This window comes from Odontesthes bonariensis, chromosome 6 (assembly GCF_027942865.1).
Source record: "Odontesthes bonariensis isolate fOdoBon6 chromosome 6, fOdoBon6.hap1, whole genome shotgun sequence".
NCBI lineage: Eukaryota > Metazoa > Chordata > Actinopteri > Atheriniformes > Atherinopsidae > Odontesthes > Odontesthes bonariensis.
Window position 1 is genome coordinate 16,054,682 of NC_134511.1, and position 27,647 is coordinate 16,082,328.

Sequence of the window (27,647 nt, forward strand, 5' to 3'; positions counted from 1 at the left end):
CTGCAGCATCCACTCGTGACTTCTTACTCAGCCAGCCACCTAGTTAGTCTGAAAGGTTTGCAAGTTGGCCCATGTGAGAATATAGAAACATATTTTCCAGCACAGTAATAGTGCGTGAGTGTGCAGGTTTTTAGGAGTTGCTGCTTCATACTGTTTTTTACTGACCCAAATTACTTCAACACTTACTGAATTCTTTCTGAAGCAATTGTATTTAACAGCTGAACAATTAGGCTTTGTTCGATAAACTTCACAATTCTTTGTTTCAGTTCCTCGTGCTTTTATGACAGACTGGATCCATGGAGGACTTCACTAATGAAAAAGAGTATGAATCATCTTCATGGATCGTTTTCCAACTTTCTGACATAGTGGCGAACAGATTTGCTCTGCAGGATGAGCCTCCCGTCATGAACCTTTTTTTTTTCTGTTTCCACTTAGATTGGGATTGAGATATGGACTGTGTGCTGGCCATGTCACTGAGTTGACATGACTTTCCTGAAGAATAGTTTGAATCCTGTTTGCTCTGTGGCAAGACGTATTATCATCCTGAAAAATGTCTGACTTCCTTCCAATTGATGCAATGTTGAAAAAGCGTCTAAAGTTTCAATGCTTGTGCATTTCCTGCAGAGATAATGACTGCCATCTTCTTTGTCTGACATCAACCCCATATCATCAGTGATTGTGCAGATTTTCCCCAGGCGGTCATCTTCACATGTTTCAGTGGACCTGCACCAAACAAACCTCATCCAATAATAAACATCGTCACAGTGGAGTTCTAAATATGTGGAAAATCTAAATATAGCATCCAAATATAATCTAAATGTAAGCATGTTTTTTTTTTTAACATTTCGTTATTATCCTATAAAATAATAAGAACAATCTCAATGGCTTTAATCTTAAGAATCCAACCTTTTAGCTCAGGGTACTGCAGCATTATTATTCTACACCCTGTTTTATAGATGATAGTCCTTATGTTGCCCAGTCCAGATGCAACTTCAACTTTAACTTCTTTCTAAGATAAACCTAAATCCTTATTTTAATGATTTCCAACAACACAGCAAATCTTTGTCTTTATCCATATTGTGACTTTTAAAACCACTGCATATGACTCCATTAAATGAACATACCAATGAATGTATTTGGAAGTATCAAAGTTAATTTCGTGTCATAGAAAAGGCAAATAAAGAGTCGGACTATATGGAGGGATCAGACTTTGGCATAATGCTTTTTAATGAGCAGATCTTGCACTCAGCTGAATGATTTCATTTCACCTGGTAGGGACCGTCTTTTTAGACAAATATAAACAAAACGTGGTCAGGCAACAATGGTAGCAGGCAGAGGTCATTGGAGAGCGCTCCTCAGAAGTTGACGCTCCAGTAAAAATGTTAAAAAGTTTCATCCAGACACCAGTGAGTTTTCTACGCTGTCACAGACCGCTCTGAGTGAGGAGCGACACAGACTAGATATGTGCCAGATGTGTCTGTCAGAAAGACTGAAGCTTTGGAAGGATTAAAACTGCCAGGCCAACATTACCCAACCTCCCACCCTCCAGCATACTGATCAACAACTGGCTGCAGACAAACACGTTTGTTTCGATCATGTATCTCTGGCTTTATGTGAACTCTCAGATTACTCAGACGTTTGTTCATTTTGCTCACTGACCAGCACTGGCACCCCGATACCCGGGAACTTTTGTGATGTAATCTCTGAAGCCAGGCTCGATGTGCAAGTCCAGATTATTCGGTTGAATAACTGGACAATAGCAGAGCAACAATCCCAGAACGAAACAGATTGAAATGGAAACTGGGCAGCTGACAGATTCTCAGATTCGCCTCCATTTACTGGAGCCGCTGCATCCAGGTCAGAGTCGCAGGAGATTCTGTCATGAAGTACAAATAAAGTTTACATAATCTCTACTTCAATAAATATTTGAAAATAGTACAGTTAATTGTTATATTGTGTATAACTGATTAGCTTTAAGAGGTAAGAGTTTCAGCCACAGAAAACCAAATGTAGTAAAATAGCACCATCTAGTGGCTTTTTAATAGATTACCACACAAAGAAATCTCTGTATACCATCTTTGCAATGAAAAAATTTCATCTGCTTGAATTGAGATCTGAACCCAGGTTTTGTGGTATATCAAGCACCTTTAGTTTGCCCTCATAATAATCATATAAACCTAACAGGAGCTTCACGATTATCTTTTGGAAAACTTTTTAGAAATTCAAACAGGCGCTTTGAGATCGTCCCTCAACAACCCCAGAGATGGAATAGAGAGCAGCTGATCCTTTTATGTACTCGTGTCCACAAATGTCAAACACAAAAGAGACTTTCAAACAATTTGAATCATTTAATTTGGGCTGATCTCAGAATACAAAAACATTTTGAGTTGACCGACAGTGCGAAACCACAGGAATTATTTACAAATGTGTTATCTACAAAAAAGAAAAAAAAGAAAAAAAAAAAGAAAATGGCTTGAAAACTGCTTCCAAAAACAGGCAAAAAGAGAGAGCGAGAAGCTGAAGGAACAAGTGCTGGAATTTACTGAGAATGTCGGGAGCAAAGCCAGGTGCGCTGAAGCTTCCTAACACCACAACGACACAAGGTGACTCTACAAACTGCGATCGTCCTCATCAGAAAGAAGATCAGAAAACCTCAGCGATGGCTGCCCGCCATCAGATCACTTCAGTTCCTCAGGTAACTCAGGAAGAGTCCCAGAACATCTGCAGCTCTCCATTCTCCCTTTTTGGTCCATTACAAAAAAAAAAAAACTTAAGGAGCTTCCTCGTCGATCTTCGGGGCCAAGTAGTATTTGACGTGTCCCATGTCAGCAATCTTGTACTCCACCACTGTGGAAAGGCAACAACAGTTAAGTCCGGCTCTCAACGGATAAAATGAAGTACTGGACTGTTGTTCAAGTAGGGCACAAGCACTTACCAAGGGGAATATCAGCGGACATACTAAGGGTGACGGTTTTGGACAGAGGTGTGGCTTTAGTGAAGAAGTTCAGGTAATTCAGGGCAAAGATGAGCTGGACAGGTTCATTCATCTCAATAGTAACCTGCACAGGAGAAAGTGAATGATAAGACTTTACTATATGCAGGTAAAAAGCTGGGGGGGGGGGGGGTAAAATCTCACTGTCGGGTGTCATAAACTTTAAGTGATGTTAATGTTGCCGGAAGTTGATGTAAACAATTCAAAATCATTTTTACATCCAATATGTGAGCGAACAGTTTTCCTGTGATTTACCTCCAGCGTCACCTACAGAAACTTAAAGCTTCACCAGTCAGATTGTATATGATCTATATCACCTTCATCTAGTTTCTGTCAGGTTCTGATTAAGTGCCTGGTGCACGTCATTAGTTTGGTCTTTCACACTCACAGCCTCATCCTCTTTGTCCACGTTGCTGGTCTGGGACAGCTTGACGTTTCCTGTGCCCAGCTCTCCTGAAGCGGAGAACTTCACTCCGTCCTTGGCACATGAGATCATGACGGCGTCGCCGATCTGAGACAAGTCACGGCAGATGCGTGCGAACTCTCCAGAGGGCATCTTCACCACACAGCTGTACTCCTGCTCCTGGTGGGACAGACAGGTGGGACGGTCAGCAACAGCACACAGGATGAGCAGGACAGGTCACAAAGGTCACCGATTACTTACTGGAATACCGAGCTGCTCCACATCCAGGTCCATGAGCTTCATCTCGTAATCCGAGACCTTCTCCTGATCTGCGGGAACAGAAGCGGAGGTGACGCTGGAGCAAAGGAAAAAGCAGCCGAGAAGCGTCGATCAAGCTGAACGCGTTTTTACGATGTACAGTTAGACTTACTGAGGGTCTCGAAAACGAGGGCGAGCGTGTCGGCGTTGTCTTCTGCCCTGAGAGTGATGATGTCCTCGTTTCCTGCACACTTCAGGATCTTCGACATACTGGAAGAGTCAAAAGTTGGTTACAAATGACAACAGGGGACTGAAACATGAAAACAAAACTTCAGCAGCAAAAGCGAACGCTGAAACTTTCACAAGTAATGGCTCACTTAAGTTTGTGCTAAAAAATACTTCAAAGACTAAAAACTGCATTTTTATGATTACAAAATGCATAAACAATGCATAATGCATGCTGCAGTAACTATTTTTCTGACTAAATCAACTGATTAACTGTATGAAATAATTGATTAAATCAGTTATTGCTCAAGTTATAAAACCGTGCAAAAGAGTTTCGGGGCAAACCTAAACTATTCTAAATTGATATTTTAATAACAATTAAACTGTTAACTACTTATTCTTTTTAAAAATATTACTATTTGAACCCATTTGATTGGACATAAGATTAATGAGAATTTCATTCAATAAAGCTATGTAATGTTACACAGCATTAACGGAAACGGAAGTGGAGGTTCCCGGGTTTAACAATAATTCCCGCCAAGGCGGCCGGAGCAGCAGTTGGCGCTCAACTGACGTCACTAAACACTAATAAAGTAGATGGTTTCCCCCCAAAACTGCGCCAAATATCATTTCACCGCAGAATCGTTCCCCCAGACTGTCGTTCGTGAATCAAACACACAGGCAGTCGTACTTTAAAAGCTGACAGTAAAGAGTTAATTTGTTCAGCTCAGTACAGAAACATGCCCGGGCAACTCCGCCAAGATGGCCACCTTTTCTTTACCAGACAGATTACTTTAAGATACACATTCTGGTGACCAAAGATGCTGACGTGATCAGCAGATCGGGTGTGTTTGGAGGCGTTTTGGATTTAATTTTTTTTTAAAAAGCTGTTCTTAAGAGCCAAATCTCGACTGGACTTCCTCTCCTCTTTACATCGCTTATGCAACCCCCAAACTTCAGCAAATCAACCTCCCAAATCAGCTGCATCCGTCAGAACACGCGCAATTTGTCTGTCAACCAGCTAAAGATCCACTTTTTCTCCCCCTCCCCCATAAAACTGGCAGTTTAGCGGTTTCACCTGCTGAGGTTGACTCCCATGGCGAGGTTTCTGTCGCAGCGGTACGAGTCGAAGCCGTCGTGCCGCAGGGTGAGCTGCACCAGAGAGACGTGAGAGGAGTCCATGCTCTGCAGGGAGATGCCGGACGAGCTGACATCCCAACAGGCTTCTGTGATCAGATCCTTCAGGGCTTCAAGCACCTTCTTCAGGATGGAGCCTTGGACCAGGCGAGCCTCAAACATGGTTGCTGTGGAGTGTTACGTGCTGCGTAGACCGAAGAGAACAGTTTGCTTTCGACGTAGCGTCAAAATGGAGGCAGCAGAGTGAAGTTATCACGAAGCAGAAGGGGCAACAAAGTCCTAAGAGCTCGGTCTTTGTTGTACGCTGACACAGCAGCAGCCGCAGGTTGGTGCGTCTTTCACGGCGGAGTGGATTTTTTGAGCTGCCAGCGCGCGCTAAAGTCCGGTTTTAATAAATTTGCGTCATTACGTCATTTCCGTACGTCTGTGCGTAACATCCAGCTTGTGAGGGGCTTTCGGCCGTACAGAGCCCGAGTGTCCAAACCATACAAAAAAGGAGCAAAGAGTCTCTTTTAGTACATTAAATAGTCAGTTAAAATGCCATTTATTAGGGACCGAGCTGTGAAACTGCAAGGACCCTATTGTAATTGTAAGGTTTATTATTATTATTCTTTCTTTCTTATTCTTTGCAAAAGGTACGCGAAAACTCTTGAAATTTTGCACAAAGCATGACCTAAACCTCTGTTTTACTGTATAAAATAAATGATCTTAACTGAAACGCGTGGTGTGGCATTTTGATTTTGGCTTCAGCAGTAGTAATACATGTTAACCATTTTAATGCTGCATTGTATGAACTTTGTCATGTACATATTTAATAAACTGGTGACAAAACAATTTGTGGACTGGTTAACGTTTGCTTTAAGTAGTTCACAAAGCTGGAGCATAGGAGGGGGGGAAACAATGTCATGTTAATGCTTTTATTCAAATGCTAAACCTCAGATTCCTTCCTCATCACCCACATTATTCTCAGTCATCCATCACAAGGTGTTTAGATGTGGAATGTGACAAACAGAAAAATTATAACAGATTTGATTTCAAAAGATTAATTATCTCAACTGATTTGGTTTCTACACATATCTCATGTTCAGAGTTTGTTTTCCTATCTGCCCACATGTAACTCATACTGTACAAGGCTAATTAATGCAAAGGTTCTGTTCGTTTACATGAGGTTTCCACTGTGGGACATTTCTGTTATATCAGAAATTCAGGGTGATTATAATCAGGTTAAGAAGTTGTATCGTGCTTTGAGTGAGAGGAACATTACTGGTGGTTCCTGGCATGATTGACCAGATTTTACACTGTGGGATCTGGTTTTGTGCAACCAACAGGCTTAAATCCAAATATATTCCATTCATGTGCATGTGTGATAAAAGGCAAGCAGCAAATAACCGTAATTAAGAAGTGAAAACAGCCATTTCTGCTTATACAGTGATGAAAACAATTACAAAACTAACTGCTGAAGCTCTGAGTTCTACGTGTTTGCTAAGTTATCCTAACCTGAAGTCAGTTTTACCAACAAACTGCCTCATACAAAAGAAATCTGTTGTGGGTGACTATTGTGTTGATTTAGCAGACACTTTCATCCAAAGTTGATTAGGTTTGTAAAAAAGCTTTTAAAACAGACACTTTTTCCTTTTAACACTTTAGTGTGAAAAAAAAGCTATGTTGAGACAACCGAGTGACTGTAAATTGTTTTTATTGATCAAAGAGCAGTACTCTGACAGACCCACAGCCTCGTAAAAATCACACAACCATGTCCCCAGTCTGTCGCACACACACGTAGTTGGGTATTATTTCCAATTGAGTGATTTAAGCCCTGAGAGTTTACTGATTCAGACCAACAAACAGGCTTGTTTGACACTTGATTTAGAATCTTACAAAAGAAAGTCTGACAGAAAAGGAGTTGGAGGCATTAATAAGTGACGGTATTACTTTGTTGTGGCAAGTATTTCACTTATACTTGCAGACATTTAGAAATGAGTCTTTTTATGCTATTTATTTAGAGACTATCTGAGAGGATGTAGTTGGCTGCCATGGCAATGATGGGGGCTCCGGTTGGAACACCAGGGAAAGGACCACTGGACCCAGCGATATCGATGTGGGAGTACGGCAGAGGGCGGTTGGAGTCCACACCATGCTGTGGTGAAAATTCAGGATAAGGAAACGACACAGATTAATCATCGCACTCCCTCCCCATTGTAAACACGCAGCAGAAACAATCTGACAGTGTGCGAGCACCTTTTCGAGGCCCGATGCCATGATGAGGAACGCCGCAGGGGTCTGATGTCCTCGGGGCGTAGCTGTGGACGGCAGGTTGTTGCACTGCAGAATGTCCTCGTACTCGGACTTGCCCTTGTGGAACTCGTAGTCCTCTCTCCTGATACTGGACACCTCAAACAAATCTCCCAACACCTCTCCAGCTGCGAGAAAGGAGATCACTTATTTTATTCCGGAGGCACTGAACTACTAAAAGAGGAATGTGGTGGAAATTAAGCATGGGCTACGTGTACATGCACGTTTACAGTCCGACAATATTCATGGAGGCTGTACCACACGGAAGCTCATTGGTTCGACTCCTACCTTCCCCCACTCTATGATGCTGAAACCCACATTGCATTTCTCACTTAGAAGTTTCTTTGGGAAACGATGTGTCTACTAAATGAATATAACAAATTCACCTTATTCTAATTAAGAGAATACTCCTTTTATGTCATGGACATGTCACGGATCACAGTTCGATAAATAAGTCGCACTCGCATTATGTCTCACTGTGCAACCGGGAGATTTGTGCCCACCCAGTGTCTTTGTTTCAGTAGATTCTTATCTCTGATAATATGGGTCATAACTGACACTTCCCCCTTGTCCAAAAAGGGTATTATTATAGCACCGATTCTGCTGCTGGAGCGGTTGCGTTGCCAGGTCTTGTGACAGAAACAAGCAACCCGAATCAAGGAAAAGTTGCCCAAAACAAGTGACTGGGTTCTGGAAAAAGAAACCTAAAGTTGGTTATGAATAATGAAGCTAACAACAGTGCCGGTGAAGGCAGCGTGTGCGTCACCAGATGCTGTGAAATAGTACAGACGTAGAGTAAAGTTCTATTTACCGACTCTGCTTTAGCTTTACAGACAATGCACGTCATTAATAATCATATCAAACTGACTGAAAGAAGAAAGCTGCAAATGTTTGAATTCACTTGTCAATAAAACAAATAAAAAGCTTCAAACAATGAACATCAGTTACTGCATTAACTGCTCCAGCTCTGGTTAAACTACAACCGAGATGAACAGAAAGATGTTCAAATTGATCCACAAACTGCGTCTCACCTTTCTGCCACTGAGCGGCGTTCCCGCTGCGATGGGCCGGCCCGTTGTCCATGATGATCTACAATGAGAAGTTTGGAACTGTTCTTATGGGAGGATTCAATTATGAACTGTAGATCTTTAATTGTCTCTGGTCAGTGAGTTTAAGTTGGTATTTCAGCAGGACTCACGGAGTAGTCGGGTCCCATGGCTCTGATGGCGTGGCCGGTCAGAGTTGCAATGGTAAACAGCTGAGGATTCATCTCATTCATTGCCTGGAAAGAGATAGTCACACTCAAAAAGGGATGCAAAATGAGGACCAATCAGTCCAGAAGTGATTTTAATAAGTTGATGCTGACCTTCTCCTTCATCTCACAGAGCAGATCCACCATCACCATACGCCCCTCCGCATCAGTGTTTCCCACTCTCACTCGACGACCCGCACGGGAAACCACCAGTTCATCTGCCACATAGCAATCTAAGAAAACACAAGAGCAGCTGAGAGGAGGCACAAAAACACAGATCGCTCTGAGAGACAGATATGAGGAGTTCCAAACTCACCTGCGCCCACGCTGTTCCTCACCATGGCCATCGAGCCGACAACCTTCAGATGTTTTGGCTTCAAATAGGCTAAAATCTATACAGCAAGAGAGGGGGGTGAGAGGTGAGCGTCATCTGAAAAATCAATGTTAAAACGTCAAGGTGAACTATTCTGAATAAAATTCCCAATCTGCAAAGAGAAAAACATTCCTCTCTTTGCACAAAATAAGCTTTTTTTTGGTTTATCATGCCTCAGGAGCGTCCACGTCTGAGTCATCCAGTGTTTCTGTCCAGATGACTCACAAGTGTTGAATTTGTAGTCCAAGTATGAGGCTTTTCCTTAAGGATTATTATTCAGGCGTGTGGGTCAGTTACCTGGAAGAATCCAGCAACAGCAGCAGCTCCACACTTGTCCCTGTGCATCCCAGCCATGATGCCGCCAGCCTTGATGTCTGCTCCACCGGTGTCGTAGGTGATGCCCTGAAATCATCACAAAAGAACCGAACTCGGTTTACAAAGTAGTTACACATGCAACACGTGTTAACATTCCTTCCTCAAATTTATTCCTAATCGATCTAAAGTTTCTTCATCTCATTTCTGTTTCTTTTGTTCTTGCAGTGGGAGCAAAGGAATCAGACTCAGAGCTGACTGACATCCTCACACAAATTAAGACTGAATTGTAGAAGCAATACCTTCATTCTGCCTAAGCGCTTCTATTACCTTTATGACACCTTTGATTTCAGTAACTTTTGTTCTGACTGAAGCCTTTCACTTTTATTTTCCAGGCCTTGGCAGTAAGCTTTGCTCGTCTTTTTAGTTCATCTTTTGCATTTATGTCAGTACTTGAACATAAAATATCAAACGTAACGCAAAATCCAACTCATACAGCCCCTTGAACATAATCCCTTTTTTAAGAGAATGACGTCCACTTTGATGAGAAGAAAGCTTCAATACACAAAGAGATATTCATCCAACAGGCTAAACGACCACTCTATGGTCCTCTCTAAACTGCTTACCAAGGAGCGACTAAACAACCATCCTTGGTGAATATTCCTTCCTTCACCAATAAAAACTTAAAACAAAAATCAATAAAAACACCCGCTCTGGTTGTACTGCTAAAGCTTACCAGGGGTAATAGTTTAATTTATGATGAAGCCTGTTTCGTGTATAGTATGGCCATACGTCACATTCCAAGGGCTGTAATGACCGAAGCGAAGCTGGTGATGAATGGATGTTTTTATTGATGCGCTCTAATAGCGTCGATACACACACACACACACACACACACACACACACACACACACACACACACACTGCGTCTCCTTCCAAGTATTCTAAAAGGACCCCTGGAATCCAGTATGAACCAACTTTTCCATGTTGACACTTCCTACTGAAAGTTTTCTGTTGACTAGACATTGCAGCTAACTGACCGATGTTTCCTCCTTCGTAAGCTCAACATGTTAGATAACTGATGACATGCAGAGGGATGGAACTTCTTTCCACATTTCACAGCATAGCCCAATAGACTTCAATGCAGTTGCCTCCACGTGTGCAAAGGAAACTGCACAAACAAAAAGAAACATTATGCGTGACTTACACTTCATTGCCGTTTATGGTCGGCAGAGCATTTCACTCCTGAGCTCACCCCACCCCTGCAATCATCAATGTCAGGTGAGGTGAACAGGTATGTGCAACCGTTTATAACCGCGGAGTACACGCCCAAAGTGAATCAGCCATCACCCCAGAGCCAGCAAAGTGTGCACACACCAGCACATGTATGAACATAACACAACTTACGCATGTGGCTCCCACACCTACCTTTCCCACCAACATGAGGGTCTTTTGGATCGGTCCCTCTCCACAGTACTGCAGCTTTATGACTCGGGCCTGATGACGAGGTACACCTGAAGGAGGAGGAAACAATCAATGAATATGACATTTTTTTTTTCAGAAACAACCTTTGGCAGCATTGGAAATTTGTGTTTGGGACAACAAGATGTTGTCTTACAGTTGGCACAGCGGTTGACTGCAGCCAGACAAGGATACTCTTTCTCCAGAGTCTTCAGGTTGCCCACCACTTCCACCTGGAAGTGAAAACACACAGACCTGTGGCTTAAAAAGCAACTAAAGAACCAAGTGCTTCTACATTTGGTTTTTCTCTCTCCGTTTGCAAACAGGATACAGTATCCCTCCTTACGTTTACAGGGCTGTTTTTGAACAGCTCCTGGACGTACTCGGCCACACGAGGAGCAGCCATACGTTCGGGGTCTGAGCCGCCAATGTCACGACAGGCCAGTCTGAGGAGCGGAAACAAAGACGTCCAGTGAGCGACTGAACAACGTCACGAGAGAAAATTTGGGGAGTGAGGTGAAGTACAGGATTTGACTCACCTCCCACTCTCCAGAGCATTCGTCAGCTCCACCAGCCTCCTTCCCTGAGCCTCCTGCTTTGCCCACAGCCCCAGAACACACACTTTGTAGTCGGAGGATTTGATCTTTGCCTCTCGGACTTCAAGCGGCTTTTGAGGGAGAAAATATGAAGTGAAAGTTGTGTTGAAAACACACACAGACTGTATCTGATTCATGCAACTATGTTTAGTGTGAGCCTTTAAAATGTTTCTGGAGTAATCCCAAGAATACATTCGATTCTACCAACCAACCAAAGAACCACACTGATAAACTGGCTAAAATGAGCTTATTTTAAACTGTGCTATTCTCATAAAAATGCATCCCTGTCAGCTTCAATGGTGGCTGAATTTGGGGGACTAAACCTAATAAAAATACAATATGATGCTAAAATTGATGCAGCGGAAAATGACACATCCAAACTTTTTTTTTTGTAATATCCTGTAAATCTTATATTTCCTGCAACATAACCACGATGCCCAACTTTTCTTCACAAGAGAATATTTTCTTACCATGTAGAGAGCATGAAGGCTCCCCAGAGCAGCCACCAAGGTGCTGTTCTTATAGTCCTTGTGTGGAGGGCACACCAGCAGGGGGCGCTGCATGCCGGCTTTCAAGGCCCTGAAAGGACAAAGCAGCAAAGAAAGCTGGATGTTAAACAGCTATGAAAGACAGATGGGATGTACACATCTGGTCCTCCAAGGCCTCCGTCCTGCAGGTTTTAGATGTTTCCCGTGCTTCAACACACCCGATTCAAATCAATGCATCTTTAGCGGGCTTGTGCAGAACGCAACAATCTTTTGAAGAGATCCATTTAATCTGAATCAGGTGTGTTGAGGCAGGAAAACATCCGAAACCTGCAGGACGGCGGCCCTGGAGGACCGCCAGGGATTTGGACATCCCTGACAGAGGGAGGGAAAATAATCAGCCTCTGTTCACGGACCGCTTCATGCCGTTGACTGCTGCATCGTTAAAACGTCTGATGTCATCGTAGTCGCGATTTACAGGGCCGGTGGAGGAAAACACCAGCCGGTTACCAGGGAGACCAGGAACCTTGAGGACCACCACCTCATCCCCCAGACCACTGTCCACCTAGATGGTAACGCATCATCACAAACCAAGACAACATCACCAAAGAGCACCAGCACCATCACGTTCAAGTCCTTTAATGCCGTTACGATGAGGAAATGTCTATTTGATGAGTCGATGCACATTTCTAAAAATACATATATAAAAAAAAAAACTATTACAAATGATAGACATTTTACACAATCTTTAAAACATCTTTCTTCAAAACTACAGCCTACATGTCCAACAAATGCACACATTTTTACTGATAGACTTCACACTTGATATTTTAAGGGGGAAAAAAAAAAAGCAGAAGTAAAACTAAATTTAAAGTTGGAATATGAGTGCTTGATTTGTTGCACAAGAGCAGACACTTACAGAGCTGTAGTCCTCCAGGGGGGCTTTCAGACACTCGAGCTCGGGGGGCAGGGTGTCATGGCTCTGGGTCACTAATATGATGCCATCAAAGCTAGAAAGAAGACAAGAGCAATCACCTAACGTGACTATATGCAAAGAAAACAACGCACCCACAAACTGACAGCTACAGAGTAGGAGCAGGTTTCCTCTTAATACTCACTTCTGGTTCTTGAGATCAGTAGTCCACTCGGTGGGTTGGACGCTGAAACAAAGTGAAGTGTCAGCAACAATGTTTAACAAACAGTTGACTGCATCCCCCAGCTCGAGTGACGAAACCAGACTCTTTATCTCTGACTTAGAAATATAGGTTAATGATAACAAGTATACGACCTGCGAGACCTTTGAGATCTACAGCTTAGAAAGAATTTTGAACAACTTCAAAGTCTGAGGTGAGGTTGAGGCAAAAATCTCTGCGCCTGGGCTTTGTTCGCACTTTAGATAGATAGATACTTTATTGATCCCGAAGGAAATTCAAGCATCCAGTAGCAGACATAATAAAGCAATAAAAATGTTTATACAAGAATAAACACTTTAAAAACAATCTAAGAATTTAAAAAACTGTTTAAGAATATAAAATATAAAGTGATCAGTGAAATTCAGAAGTGTCATCACTGAGAGCTGTTGTACAGCCTGATGGCCAGAGGAACAAAAGAGTTTTTCAGTCTGTTGGTGGAGCAGGATTGAGACAGCAGTCACCTCGGTCTGAAGGAGATATTTGACAATAAAGCAGATTAGTTACCCCAACAGGCAGGCGCTTTGGGAATCATATGACACAAAATCTAAAGTGTCGTCTCAGCAAAAATGACTGCACTCTTGTACTGGAAACTGAATCCAGACTTGTATAAACCTCTGAAAACAACAAAAGGGAGATCAGATTCTCCCACTTTGATCTATGAAAAACTAAAAGTGCCGAGTTGGCTGCAGAGCAAGATACAGAAAGTAACCCAATTAAAGAAAACAAGACACGGGACAAAGTAGCAATTAAGACAATGGAAAAAAGTAAAACCTTATCAGGACTCTTTGGTTGTTATTTATTAGCATAACAATCTCAGCTAGCGGAAAGCTGCACGTGAGACAACCTTTCATCCCTGACAACAATCAATCGCTTACAATTAAGCAAAACCTTTAATCCCACCTGGTGCACATCGTTGTTCCTCTCCTCCGGTGTCTTCGGGGTAAAAGAGACAGCAGATAACCGGGCACAACCGTTCCTTCCCTTTACGGCGTCACACCCGATCACGTGATCCGCTAACCTAAAGCTTCTGTTACATATAAGGGCAATGTAGGGAGTTGTAGTTTAAAAAAAATGTTACAGTATTAAATGCGAGAGGCGGCGTTAAGATGATTACAATAAAAATAAAGCAGCTATTGGATTATGTACTTCATAATAATACTATTATAATATGTTGTCGTTTGTGACATGTATCTCACTTTTAACTAGAGTGACCGTACGGATTACAAACGCTAACCGGAAGTAGTTAAATGTAGCATTTTCAGAGCAGAACCGATTCACAGGGGTGAGTATTGACAAGTAAAGTCCAAAGGGCGGGGTAGGTGATCAGGTGCCACTGTTGGTTGATATGTTGCAGGGGAACATTCCTCTTGCCAGTTCGTTAATCTACAGATAAACTGCGAGCAGCAGGTAGGTTAAGTTTTGCAGCTACTGGCACACTGTGGTTAAGATTTATAATGTGAAGAGAGTTGTGACAGATATGCTGACAGTGACATTGTTTGCATAGACACCATTTTGGGACTGTCTTCTTTGCAACTAGTTTAGGTTCAGGTTCACATGTGGTTCAGAACACATGTTGCTCAAGCTTGACTGATTATTCTTATCAAATAGTTTCCTAATCACATGAATACCTGAGTTTGGCAAGACTCTTTTCTGCTGCAATCACAATTGACATGTAAAGATATTACTTATTTATTTGCTTTTAATTCAATGCAGATTCATGTACTTCTTCAGCGGCTACTGTATTTGGGGGGGCCTGACACACTGGATCAAAGATGACAATAATTATGACGCTCATGATTCCAAACTGGAGCAGTGGTGCAAGGCGAGCTGTTTGCTAGTTAATGTGGGTAAAAGTAGGGAACTCATTTTAAATCAAATAGATTCACTTTCATCATTGACACTGTTGCCAAACTGTGGAAACTGTCACTATTTGGGAAGACATTGAGCATCAAAGCAGTGTAGATGAAATATGTAAGAAAGCCAGCCAAAGGCTGTTTGTGTGAGCTCGAGACGAAGCATTCTAGTTTTGAATACGGACACCTGAAATGTTAAAACGGAAACAGAATGAACTCGGTTGTAAAACAAGGGAAAAATAGTTGGCCACCAGCAAAAGACTTTAAATGAACTTTACTGTACTGCTGTTCGGAGGAAAGCATAATGGATCATTAAAGATGACACACAATCCCCTCATCAGGAATTTGAGTTAGTGCCTTCAGGGTGGCACTAAAGAGCACCCATTGCAAAAAAAAGATATACAAGGGTTATTTTACCTAAAAGGCAGTTTGGGGTAAAACAAAAAACAAACAAGTAATATCAAACCACACAGTGTAGGCTGTACGCATGGGATGGGCCAAGTATGAGCACGATGTATGTTCTGTGGTTTTGTATTTATGGATCTATTTTTAAAGGTGAGATCAAAGACAAATTTTATGCCCTGGCTGGACAATAAAGTTCTTCTATTCAATTCAAGCGTCTTAACTTTGGAGATTTGCGCCTTTGCTCTTCTTCTAACATTTTAGTTTACCGATCAGCTCATTGAAGTTGTGGTCAACTGTTGGTAGAAATTTAACAGATATACAATACATAGCTCTGCAGGAAACACACACAAAAAGATTTGTTAGAAGCTGAAAACTGTCTCTTGAATGTTTTGCTGTAACCACCTGAAACTAAAGCAAAAAACAAAATCCAATGAAATGTTTATCTCCTCTGTTTGTTCTCTGCTTCTCACCTGTTGTTTTCCCCCTTCCTCCTCTTTTTCAACAGATGAGACTTCCTCTTCGCTCCTTTAGTGCCTTCAGGAATTTAATCGCTCAGAAGAAAACAGCAGCCACACAGCGGCGAGGCTTGAGTGGTGCAGCGATGCGTCTGGTGCAGTTTCGCCGCCTGGGTGATGGAGATGGCGTCAGGGTGGGTGTGGAGCAAGGTGAGGGCCTGAGTGTGGTGGACCTAAAGGCCTTTGACCCCTCCATGCCATCGACAATGAGAGAACTACTGGAGCTGGGAGACAAGGGGCTGGAGTGTGCACGGAGGTTTCAAACACATTTTATACTAATTTCTCACATTGGTCACAATCATCATTTGTCCTTATTATGCTAAATGCTTGTAAAATTCCTGTTTCCTTCCTCAGGGCATTGGCGTCCGGTCAGTGTGTGGTGGATCGAACGCACATCCAGCTGCTGTCCCCCATCTTGGCCCCTGAAAAAGTGGTGTGTGTGGGTATGAACTACAGGGACCACTGTCTGGAGCAGAATGCCCCCATCCCCGACGAGCCAATCATCTTCAGCAAGTTCCCCAGCGCCATCACTGGGCCATATGATGACATTACTCTGCCCTCAGAGAGCCAGGTGAGAGAAAGCAAGCCTCACATACAAACTGTATAATTTTTAGTATGACTGTATGAAAATAGTTGAGTGTTGTGGATGTTGGGAATTTTAAGATGGCACGACCTCCCTCTGTAACGCATAGAATGGTCTACTGCATCCAAAATAAAATCAGAACTGGGACCACTTAGCATTTAGAGAATCCAAGCAGCTCTGATCATGGCTGCCATTTACTTCTGGTCATTTCAATCAGTTAGGAACATCACGAGCTGTTACTGTTTGACCAAAGCTAAAGGTGTATATTCCACAGGAATAGTTAAGAAATATCATAAAAACAAATGGCTTTTGGTATTTTGAAAACAATGCAGTTGTCCATGAATTTGTTTTATTTTTATTCCTCTGAATTTTCTGATAAACTGGGAAAGGCTGAGCTACATCATGTGTTAGACAGCAAGAGTCAATTCGACCTCAGTTAATAACAACTTTAAAACAGTCTGGATGGCTACGTTTGGGAGGAAACACGGAGAAGCTGGTCCAAAAACAGTAAAAATGACTCCGAAATATCTGAGTGGCAGACATGATAAGAGATGTTTGAGTTCTCTAAATCTCTTTAGGAAAGGAAAGGAGGCTCAGTACCTCATTTGTTACCTTCTTTAGCACAGGAAACATTTAATCGTCCCTTAGTAAGAAAGGAAATAATTCCGTCCCACAATTGGCTGTGACCTGGTGAATTTGTGTTACAGTCCAAGAAAATATTTATTTTCTCACAATACATTGTATAAAATTAAACTAACCTGGATTTCACTCTTAGATTAAAGGAAATGATAAAAGAAGATGTATAAGAAGGGATTTCTTCACAGTACCCTATCAAACATGAGGGGGATGCATGTGATTACACATTTGAAAAATTGAGAAAATAAATGAGTAAAAACACGTCCGTAACTCCTGAGTTGGATACAATAAAACTGAGCATCCTGCATCACATTATGTGGAGGTCTTAAGCATTTAACGTCATTAAAAGGCCATGTTATATGTATTTATTATGTTGGACCACTAGATGGCACTGTGGTACAACGGCAGATAGCTGAAGCTTCACATCAGCAGGTTTAGAAACTCAGTTGTTATCCCAGACTCAATTCTACTGATTGACCCTTGATTAACGTTACTTCATAATGATTTGAAATGTGTTGGATTCAGTTTGAGCCACTCTCAAGAATTTGATGAAATGTATTTGTCTCTTTCACGGGAGGTTGGAGCAGTGTTGGAGAAACAAATGAGGGCAGAATAAGGTTTTGTCTGTGGGTTTGTGATGTGCTGCAGAGAGCATGAAGTACAGATCGTGTCCTTAAGAGCCCCTAATTGATCAGTTACTTGGCACCCCGTTCTCTGTTCGAACAGCAAGTAGATGTGTCAGAGAGACACAAGACTTCTTTGTTTTTTTTGTCCTCCTGTTGAAATCTTCAGCTGGGCCGAATCGAAAGGTCATTAAGAGCTTTTGATTCATTTATCACTCTTGTCAAAGCAGTCGCACTCAGCAGGACGAGAGATCTGTTTTGTTTTATCCTGTCAATATAGGGTGATAGTCGGTCTGTAAATCCTGTGAATGTCTCGGTACTTCTTCTCCCTGCGGAGATAAAGTTTCTGGAAGAAAATCCAAAACCCACCCTCATGACTTTGATGAGATCAGACGGCAGAGGTCGAGATGAGGGCCGAGTGTTTCGTGTTGAAGCTGCTGTATTAACAACACACCACATGAGCTCAGTAACACATCTATCAGCCAGCTCGCAGCCATTGGCCACAAACTGACGGAGATCAGTCCTTTAAATTGGCGAATGAACAGCACGGTGACACATCACCTCTCCCATCGATGCAGACCGCTTCGTTTTACTGGCAGCATCTTATAACTGGACTGGAAACTAGCTGCCAACTTTTTGTTTTGTTTTGAAAGAAAAAAATGCAACCGAAAGTGCTTTAGAGGGGAAAATAAAATGGAGACAACAAATAAGAGTTAAAAATATAAGCTGATAAAAGGATTAGTGAGTTAAACATAAGCTCTTTTCAGTTCACAGCCCAGTGTCTGGAGGAAAAAAAAAAAAGAATGAATCAATGATTTGATAAATAGTTGCCTCCCTTCCCGGTTGCACTGTCCAGCATTTTTGTTTTTTTCAATCACAATTTTAGGAAGAGAGAAAGGGAAACAAAAAGTCACAGCCCAATTAAAAAAAAAACCCCAGGGTCCCCGCACACATGACATCACAGACGATGAGCAAAACGGCGAAGAACATTCAAACAGAGAACTTTGGTGTCTGTCAGCCTTACATGGACAAAAAAAAAAAAAGAAAGCCTTTTAATCAGTCAAACATTTAAAAGATTCACACATTTTAGAAGTCCTGCAAAAATCAGGAAACTAAAAAATGAACAAAGAGTGTGTGTTAAAATGACAGAATCATCATATTTATGATTATATTAAAAAGGCACGCTGAGTCTTGATGCTACATTGATGTGAAATAGTGCTTACATCCCAATAGCACATGAAACTATAATGGGGAGGGGGGATACTTTATTAATCCCAAAGGAAATTCATACTGTTGCAGTATTTATTTATTTAATTTTTAACAGTTAGAATCAGCTGCCAGCAGGAATGGCCTTCTGTGTTGGTCTTTGTTGTAACAGAGCTGAAGAAGTCTGACTGAAGATGCTCTGATGTTTCAACACTGTTATGTATAGGGTGGGCAGTATTCTCCAATATGTTAATCAACTTATGCAGCATTCTTCTTTGTACAATCAGACCCAGGAGCTGGAGGGCAGTCCCCAGCACAGAGCCAGCCTACTTTATCAGTTTGTTCAGTCACTGGCTCTGATGATGCTTCAAAGCGGATTGCTCTCTCCACCACATAGATCGAGAAGCAATACAGCATCTCTGTGCTGTGACACTTAAGGACCTTAAAGCCTGTTCTGTCCCTTGTAGTGTCCTTTTTCAAACAGTGCCCAACCTCAAAGTTCAAACGAAGGACAAACGGTAAAGGAATCTTCATAACTGAAATAATCGCAATGGAAGAAAAACGCTCAACCGCATTCATCACACCTTCAAGGTATAACCAGTGACCGAAAGATTGAATTAAATTCTTTGAATTGGCGTTTCATGGCGGCACGATTATGTAGCAAAACGGTGGATATAATTCAGTTGTGAAATCATTCCCGAATGATTTGTTCTCCAAGATCAGAAAAGGCGCTCTGCAGAGGTTAAAAAGAAGTTTTAAAGGAAGTGTTGGATTGTAAACGAGCATAAACGTCAGTTAGCTCACAGAAAGACTCGTGGGCGGAGGACTGCCGATCCCCATTTTATCTGCAGCAGATGAACACGCATCCTGTACGGTACACAGCTTTATTTGGAGATTGTGAAGGAGACAAAGATTTTGTTTCCCTCGTGAGGATTGAATTGGTCTAAAACAATGTTTTACACACTAACAGTTAAAGAGCCTCCAATCCAGAATTAGGCAGTGGTGGACTCAGGGAGTGGGCAGCTCGCCATCTCTGCATCATGTCGGTGTTTTTAGCTCTCATCCATATGGTGCCACCTGAACGAGCCAAAGCGTAACACTGAGCTTAATGAGATGTTTCGTTCTGTAAAAAAAAATTAGAAAATTCTTGTTTTCCTTGCGGTATCCATCAGTAAATGCTGTTCAAACACGTTAAAACCATCAGTCTCCCTTGGGGTGTACTTCCGTTTTCATAACTCGACCCAATTAAAGCTGGCTTAATGTTAGTTAAGTGTTGCGACACGCATTTGATGCTTCTGTTTGACCCAAGGAGGTGGACTGGGAGGTGGAGCTGGCCTTTGTGATTGGACGGAGAGGAAAACGCATCAAGGTAAGCATCGCATCTCCACCTCTGACGTGCTTTAGTGAGGAATCTGCTCCGCCTCGATTTATATTCTCTATTTGTGAGTCAGGAAGAAGAGGCTCTCTCCTACGTGGCCGGGTTCACTGTGGCCAATGACGTCAGCGCACGCGACTGGCAGATGAAGCGCAACGGGAAGCAGTGGCTGTTGGGAAAGACATTTGACAGCTTCTGTCCGCTCGGCCCTGCCTTAGTAACAACTGATGCAGTGAACGGTGAGAGGAAAGAAGAAGGAAGTGTGAGGCGGACAGGTGGAATTAACATCAGTCAGATGAATCATGTAATTATCTCCAATTTCTGAGAAGCTTTACTGAGTTAACACAGGCTGCAAATTAGTGAAAAGTGTGGTTGAGTGCACGTCTACGAAACCGAGACGATGATAGGGCAACGCTGGAATACTCAGTATACTTTAAGCTGAATATGTCAGGCAATTAGGTCTAAGAAATGTCATCACAGAAATTTTAAACAGCGCAACAACAGTGGCTGCATGGGCGTGGTTGTAAAATGACCCGTGAGCACCAGAACTGTCTGTTTTAGACCTTTGAGCTGTGTTTCCATGCAGGCATTTCATGGCTTTAAATAAATAAAAAAAAATGGCCATCCTAAAAATGACCTCATCAATGGTGTGCAATCTAACTTTGAAAAGTCTGATGTTCACTTGCTCCAGATGTGGCACAGAGGTCCTTAATGGAAATCAGTTTGTGTGGCAGCTCCTACTGTGCAGAAGACTGTAACATTGGCCACCATAGATGGCATCCAAGAAAGAAAACAAACAAACGCTGGCTTGATTTTTGGCACCAAACTGGAAAAATAAACTATAATCATAACAGGAAGCCTGATATTTTTTTTATTTCAAAGCTCAGATGGGGTCCAGCATGTTTGGCATGAGCCTGGCCAGGACCACCACAGTGAATTCAAAGTCCTGAGAGTGAAGCATGGACGTGGAAGTGTGGTGATATGTAAAAGCTGTCAACAGGATGATTCTAATCTAATGGCCCCACACTCTGGGAGCTGTCTTTACAGCTTGTATTTTAGTGTCCTACAGCTTGGCAGAGGAGAAATGTTCCAGCATTAGAATGATATATGGATAAAAATCCCACTGAAAACGAAACTGTGAAACACATGACCCGGCCTCATGTGTCACTTGTTTAACATCCTTAGAAAAGTGAAGCAACACTTAAATAAAAGGTTAGACTTTTAGTAAAGGAAGGTGAAATGATTTTTAATGGATAGGGTGGATTCAAATATTCAATTTAAATTGAACTGGTGTTGTTTGGTCTTATCCATATTTGACATATTCTTTGTCATTTTCCAACAACATATTTTTATTTATTATTATATTATATATTTATATTTTTAAAAGGGTAGCAGCACCATTTTCAGCACTGATAGTGTAAAATAAAGACATCTATTTTTTAAAGTTGCAAACAAATCTATCGTCTCCCCTTCTTCGTGTGACATTTTTCTTCCAGATCCTCACAATCTGGGCATCCGATGCCTGGTTAATGGAGACGCAGTCCAGAGCAGCAACACCGATCAGATGATCTTTAAGACAGCAGCGCTGGTTGCATGGGTCTCAAAGTAAGTCGACTCAGTGAAAGTGATCCTGAGAACTGTGTGAATGCGGGAGAACTGCTCAGACGCCGCCCGTTTTACTGCCAATTAACACAAAAAAAGGCAAAACTCCCATCTTCAGTAACACGACTTCAGCTGAATTCCCACTAAGGGAAAATTAAAAATCAAATCATGTCAGAAACGAACACAAAAAGGGAGCAGAATGCGATCGAATGATCATTGTTGATCTCAGACTCTGAGCTTAAAAATGATCAACTGGAGCCTTTCTTATCTGGTTTGAAATTTCAGGCTCTGATCATTATGCTGCTGTAAAGCTCAAGCATTTTCTAGCTGTGCCGCACTGTTTTTTTTCTTCTTCTCCTCAGGTTTGTGACATTAACTCCAGGAGACGTGTTCCTGACAGGTACTCCTCCAGGCGTGGGCATGTTCAGGAATCCACCCGCATTTCTTAAGGTGATTCATGCACGACGAAAACATCAGTTAGAACACAGAGCCAACAGAAAGTTCTCCCAAACTGATCCGATGAAACGAAGATTTAATTACTTGGTAACGCATCCTGAGGTGCATTAGTGGAGGAAACCAGACGCTGATTAACGGTATCTCAAAGCAAAGATGGCGATTACAGCATCATTCAGAGGAGATGTTTCTCAGCGACAGGGTCTAATTAGGATGTTGGAAAAGATGCATGTGGAGCAAAGCTGGGGGGAAAGCATTTGAAGACCACTCAGGATTTCAGACGAAGGTGAGCTCTACATTTCAACAAAAGTGATCTGAAACAAACCGCCAAGAAAAGTGCCTTCAGTAAAAGACTTTCAGTCTGGATCCATTACCCAAAGTTTTCTGAAAGCAGCTGCGCTCCCAACATGGTCGAGCTCGAGCGTTATAACCATAATAATTAGGGGAAGTTTACGGAAGAAAAGACGTGGTCATTAATGAGTCCAAAAAAAAATCTGTTCTTCTTTTGTAATTGTGGAGAAATGCTTCATCTGACTTTCTTTACTGCACAGATTTAAAGTGGCCGAGCTGTCGAACTGTTTTTTTTTTTTTTTATTAAACATTAGGTCAATTTTGGTCACTCAGGTTCATTTAAATTTTCTTTTCAGCATTGTAATTAAGATGTTTTGGGGTTTTTTTTGTATTGAAGAATTTTTCGAGTGGATAAATGAGAAAAAAGAAGCACTGGACACCTTCAAGTAGCTTCGCGGGAGTCTCAATATTAATGCCCAAAGAGCTTAAATTATTCAAATCAAAGCTCCTCCTTTACTTGAATACCTTCAGGAAGATCCAGCAGACTTTGTAGAGTTGGTGCGCTGTTTCACTGCTTCCTCATATGGGCACATGTATGTATATAAGAACATCGAGAAGGAGAAATCAAAGACGACCTTTCCTGAGTCCTTACTTCAAAATTTGTCATTTTTAGTTTGCTAAAGAAACACGTAGAGTCCTGTGAAATGATGAAAACGGAACTTCAAGGTTGCAATCAGCAAAAACCAACTCTTCATCAACTTTGGGAATGGATTGAACATCCTTTTGCATGCGGGGGGAGGAGGGGCAATTTTCTGGTAAAGGGAAAAATGGAGCGAGTTAAGTAGCAACCAATTCTAAAAGCCAACATCACACCGACAGTTAAATAGTCACCTTCAAGCTTTGATCAGGGGTGCTCAGACCTTTGAATGGCACTATAATAAGGCAGCAATTTAAAAGTAGTAAATGCGTATTTTAATGAGGTGCTTGTTTTTTTTTTTTTTCTTTCAGAAAGGAGACGTGGTGGAGTGCCAGATAGACCAGTTGGGCTCGATCATCAACAGAGTGGTCTAAACCCTGATCCAGACTCTATGAAGGAATGTCAGCTGTTCAATAATCCCGTTACTGATCGCAGGCTTCTCACAATCACCAAAAGCAGCAGCTAATGAGTGAAAATATACATTGCTTGATAACTGCTGTATGTGATACTTCAGTAATAGTGAGCAGGGAAAATGTGGTATTTTTACTACATGAAACTGTGCAATTAAGTGACTCAACCACTGAGTCGGTGATCACCAGCTGTAAAAGTGTCCATCAGCAGCCACCCACTCGTGCCATACAGCAGAAACTGTGAACCTCCTGACTTATTTTAACATGCTGAAAATAAAATAAAAAGCAATTCTAGTCATGTTTAATATTCAGGAATTTCATATAAATGTTTAATAACTAAAGAGAGCTCGCATAGAAACTTTCTCATAAAAAGACAGATTTCCTCGTAGCAGAATTTCATTAAAATCGGCCACGATCAGAAATTGCCCTTAGAATATTACCTCTGGGAAAATTCCCAATAATTACTTTGATTCGTGTTTCTCTGTGCTTCGTTTTTCTTCTTGCTGAAATCACAGACATCTCTTTATTTAACTGACGGAGAGCTTGATGGAAATTCTCAGAATGAATGAATCTGTTTACGTTTTCTGTGGCGTTATTAAGGTGGAATCTGGTAATTGAGTCTGACCATTGAATCGCTAGTGATTTGTGAAACGTTTAGAGTGGATGAATTTGGCTCATTACCCCCAAGATAAAGGCAGCTGCTGTGCTGAATATGAAATAAAAAAGGAACACAAATTGAGGAAATTAGAGCGGTCACTGCCACAATGTTTTTCAGCTACATTTTGTTTGCATTCACTTAAGACTGAAAGCAATCTTGAAACTCAAAGGACACTAGAGGTAAAGGCCTATGGCCAGACAATCATTACAAGGAAATGGTTTTTTTCTATTAGGTGTTCTTGATGCTGTTAACCATAAAAACATTTTTTTTTTAAACCATATATTGTTTCCTTTTTAGGGAAAAATATCCATCAACACACCATCAGATTTCTTCATTAGCACACTGACCGTTTTAGTACATTTTAGATTGATTAGCTTTGAAACTATTCAAACCCAAACCTGTCTCAAATGTAGCCCACAACATGGATTTGGGTGATAGTGACGGTCAGTGAAAACCATCTGCAGGTTTCCTCAGTTTGAACACTGGGTGGCAGTAAAGTGTTGCAGTCGCTGATGACAGCGGAGCTGCTGCGGCTTCATTTTGTGCAGGAGGTGGAAAGAGCTGCACTCACTGTTAACTGTACAAACAGTCGGGCTGTAAACAGCAAAATATTAATGCCTGGCAGGAAATGTCCCCATCAAAGTGAGGCATCGATCGGTCTCGCCTTCGTGATGTCCAGCGGTTCATGTCAAAATCTTTCCAGCCCTGACTCAGCAGAGAGTGATCTACATTCAGGAAGAGAGCCACTGAAAATGATAAGCAGTGTGCAGAGAAGCACATTTAATGTACAACTGGAAAGAGGTTTCTTGGACATGAGTTGAATTTAAGACAAAGTCAGAACTCTTGTTTACAGTCAGTTGGATTATTCTTTAACTTGACATTTTCAGGTGCAACAAACAAAAGCGTCAAAACAGAAAACATTTCGGAACACGGTGCGCTGGGCAGCATCGCCAAACAGCCCTCACCTGATTACAGGGACTTCATAATCCTCGTCTCCTGCGGCTTTATGCTAATGCTATTACTGGGGATGAACTTAAAATCAATGCCTCGTGGAAGAAATAAAAAATGCAATTACCTTAAGACACATGCTTATTTCAGCGTGTCTTTGGGTTCTTTTTTTCAACTGAACTGAACTGAGGCTCCCTGACAATGAAAGAAGATGAGGTTAGTTTCTCCAACAGAACAAAGCTGAGTCAAGGTCTTGAGTCACGCTGCACAGTTAAACGCATTAATTGTAAAGGTACTGTGAGATGAAGCGGTGCAGTTTCTGCCTGTTCTCTGACAGCTGGAACAAAGGACTAAGACCCAGGAAGATGCCTCCCGCCTGACGCTCCTCCAAAAGGACCTGAATTGAAAATAATGATCATAAACACAGCAAGGTTAGAGGACACTGCGACCACAGTGCTTTTTCTTTAAAAACCTTTATTTGAACAGTGTGAGGGCTCAGCGTTTTAACTCGAGAAGTACGCTGTTTCTGCACAATCTAAAAGTCTAGAAAGAGAGGAGATGAAAACAAAACCCTCATCACACTTGAAACGGGGAGAAGAAAAACAAAGCTCAAGATGTTACATAAAAAAAAACCACCTCTTACTATTCACTGAGCCAGGTCTGAAATAATGAGGCCAACTTCTTTCACAGTTGCATCAACGTTAGAGGCACATTTCCTCTCTATTTGACCTGTAGGTCTTGGACATCACGCCTCTGATGTCAGACAGAATTAAAGTCAGACAGTAAAGACAAGGATGATAACGACCAGTCCTAACTAATAACCTCGATAATAAACTTAACAACTGCCACAGGGGATCTTGCCAGGGATATGGGTCAATGATGCTCTATTTTTAAAGGAAGTGACTCCAAACCTGCAGAGGAAACTGAAGGGAACAATCGTGTACTGATTTGAAAGGCTGGGTGCTGAATTACTTATTCATTCGAGCAGAAATTTAGATATATAGAAGGATATGTTCAGAAAGAATATTGCATCTTTTCAGTCTGTCCTCTGCAGTGGATATTTTCCCTCCAGATGCCAGTGTTCAATACTAGTTCATTATTTTCTGCTGCTGTTTGCAGAATCTGCAGATGGCAGAGACAACACATGCTTGTACTCTTATCTGTACAACAAACCATTTCCTACCTATTTTCCTTCAACTGTATGAAAAAAAAAAACTTTCCCAGACGTTGAGAAAGTGCCACCGTGTGATAATCCTTCACAATAAACATGCAGACTTTGCGGTCTAATCAAAGCTTCTGTGAGGTCCTGCGTGTTTTCATATCAGGCCATCGCACCACCCGCAAGAAAAACAGGAAATACACAAGAAAGCAGTTCTAAGAAATAACTCTCCATACATGTCTGAGTCCAGACAAAAATGCAGATAACTTCATTCAGTCAACTCAGCAAACCTCAAACTTTCTATGTAAAACAAACAAACAAAAAAAAACTTTTACTACAAATAAATCCTGAGAACCCTTACAATATTATTTCTTCTAAAATTATATTCAGAAAGTATTTCTAAGGCAGGGAATCCATCCTTTTTGTAGAGTTATATAACTAATACTAAGGCAAGCTGTAATTAGGTTTAAATGTTACGAGGTTAATTATAAATAAATAGACTAGTTGTCTAAAATATCTTAACTATGGCTGTCGTATAAATGCAGAGAGTTGAAAAGGTTCGATAATGTGCAAATGTCTTGAGCCAAAACTCACTTCTTTCAATAAAACACGTAAAAGCATAAATGTGACCTGATCCAGCAAAATGAGTCACAGTGACCCAAATGTCAAAATTGAGATTTTGGTATCAAAAGAAAGGAATGGAAATAAGCTTTAAAATGATACCATAGTCAAAGTCATACGTTGTATGGTTTTCAAAATATGGCCATTTGATTTATGATCTTCCACCCTTTTTTTACGATTGAAAACCTGAGAAAATCGCGTTTAAAGTTTTTTGCCCGTTTTTTTGTTGATAGCTTTCAAAATCCTGTGAATTTAAGGGGATAAACTCTTTATCTTAAAGCTTAATTTTACCAAAGGTATTTGTACACATATAAAATGGTATTAAACCAGACTGAAGCCCAAATGATTAGAAAATATTTATTTTTGTTCCCACACACACTGCTCCACAGCTCGACATAGCCCTCGTCACCTCATTAATATCAGTCACAGGTTGCTCAATGACTTCATCGTCATCTTCCACATGAGTGGCGAATTCTTGCTCCTTTTCCATATCCGAGTCTTCGACATCGCTGTCATTTTCTTCTTCAGAAGATATCACCTCAGTAAAAAAATCCGTAACTAGCGCTAGCAAGTCTTGCTGTCCAGCAGCAGAGCTAAAATTGGACGCCACGAGAGTTTAAAGCTTTTGCGACT

The 27,647-nt window shown here is 41.5% G+C and overlaps 4 protein-coding genes across 5 annotated transcripts in view; 1 reads left to right on the forward strand and 3 right to left on the reverse strand.

The window, feature by feature from the left end:
• Nucleotides 1-2,328: 2,328 nt before the first annotated feature.
• pcna (proliferating cell nuclear antigen) lies at nucleotides 2,329-5,397 on the reverse strand. The gene is made up of 6 exons (XM_075468987.1): nucleotides 4,957-5,397; nucleotides 3,826-3,923; nucleotides 3,657-3,724; nucleotides 3,381-3,575; nucleotides 2,936-3,059; nucleotides 2,329-2,847 (listed from the first exon to the last, which is right to left on the reverse strand). The coding sequence occupies exons 1-6, from the start codon at nucleotides 5,175-5,177 to the stop codon at nucleotides 2,771-2,773; spliced, it is 783 nt and encodes a 260-aa protein (XP_075325102.1). The 5' UTR covers nucleotides 5,178-5,397; the 3' UTR covers nucleotides 2,329-2,770.
• A 1,297-nt stretch (nucleotides 5,398-6,694) lies between these two features.
• Nucleotides 6,695-13,984, reverse strand: LOC142382117 (putative aminopeptidase W07G4.4). The gene is made up of 16 exons (XM_075467621.1): nucleotides 13,880-13,984; nucleotides 12,905-12,946; nucleotides 12,706-12,796; nucleotides 12,203-12,351; nucleotides 11,772-11,880; nucleotides 11,245-11,372; nucleotides 11,052-11,151; nucleotides 10,863-10,938; nucleotides 10,673-10,758; nucleotides 9,230-9,334; nucleotides 8,876-8,951; nucleotides 8,674-8,792; nucleotides 8,506-8,589; nucleotides 8,339-8,396; nucleotides 7,254-7,435; nucleotides 6,695-7,152 (listed from the first exon to the last, which is right to left on the reverse strand). The coding sequence occupies exons 1-16, from the start codon at nucleotides 13,888-13,890 to the stop codon at nucleotides 7,015-7,017; spliced, it is 1,554 nt and encodes a 517-aa protein (XP_075323736.1). The 5' UTR covers nucleotides 13,891-13,984; the 3' UTR covers nucleotides 6,695-7,014.
• Nucleotides 13,985-14,031: 47 nt separating this feature from the next.
• Nucleotides 14,032-23,926, forward strand: fahd2a (fumarylacetoacetate hydrolase domain containing 2A). Of its 2 annotated transcripts, none has more exons than XM_075467623.1 (8): nucleotides 14,032-14,261; nucleotides 15,743-16,008; nucleotides 16,107-16,323; nucleotides 20,110-20,169; nucleotides 20,252-20,414; nucleotides 21,672-21,780; nucleotides 22,140-22,227; nucleotides 23,530-23,926. In XM_075467623.1, the coding sequence occupies exons 2-8, from the start codon at nucleotides 15,743-15,745 to the stop codon at nucleotides 23,590-23,592; spliced, it is 966 nt and encodes a 321-aa protein (XP_075323738.1). In that variant the 5' UTR covers nucleotides 14,032-14,261; the 3' UTR covers nucleotides 23,593-23,926. The 2 variants fall into 2 exon arrangements, with proteins under 2 accessions (XP_075323738.1, XP_075323737.1); XM_075467622.1 differs by lacking the exon at nucleotides 14,032-14,261 and adding an exon at nucleotides 14,273-14,386.
• Nucleotides 23,927-25,039: 1,113 nt separating this feature from the next.
• The window catches only part of gpat2 (glycerol-3-phosphate acyltransferase 2, mitochondrial), a 136,729-nt gene continuing 134,121 nt past the window's right edge, over nucleotides 25,040-27,647 (reverse strand). The window contains exon 23 of the mRNA XM_075468988.1: nucleotides 25,040-25,631. Within this exon, the coding sequence (XP_075325103.1) occupies nucleotides 25,515-25,631 (117 nt within the window). The 3' untranslated portion in view covers nucleotides 25,040-25,514. The remainder of the gene's footprint in view (nucleotides 25,632-27,647) is intronic.

Coding starts and splice junctions, on each gene's coding strand:
- fahd2a (XM_075467623.1), top strand. CDS start 15,743: ATGAGACTTCCTCTTCGCTCCTTTAGTGCCTTCAGGAATTTAATCGCT. Junction 16,009..16,106: donor GGGCTGGAGTGTGCACGGAG/GTTTCAAACACA, acceptor TTCCTTCCTCAG/GGCATTGGCGTCCGGTCAGT. Junction 20,170..20,251: donor GGAGAGGAAAACGCATCAAG/GTAAGCATCGCA, acceptor TTTGTGAGTCAG/GAAGAAGAGGCTCTCTCCTA.
- pcna (XM_075468987.1), bottom strand. CDS start 5,177: ATGTTTGAGGCTCGCCTGGTCCAAGGCTCCATCCTGAAGAAGGTGCTT. Junction 3,060..3,380: donor TGGACAAAGAGGATGAGGCT/GTGAGTGTGAAA, acceptor TCTCCTGTGCAG/GTTACTATTGAGATGAATGA. Junction 2,848..2,935: donor GTCCGCTGATATTCCCCTTG/GTAAGTGCTTGT, acceptor GCCTTTCCACAG/TGGTGGAGTACAAGATTGCT.
- LOC142382117 (XM_075467621.1), bottom strand. Junction 11,373..11,771: donor GCCTTCATGCTCTCTACATG/GTAAGAAAATAT, acceptor CTCCCTCAAAAG/CCGCTTGAAGTCCGAGAGGC. Junction 7,436..8,338: donor CGCCGCTCAGTGGCAGAAAG/GTGAGACGCAGT, acceptor CCTTTCTCGCAG/CTGGAGAGGTGTTGGGAGAT.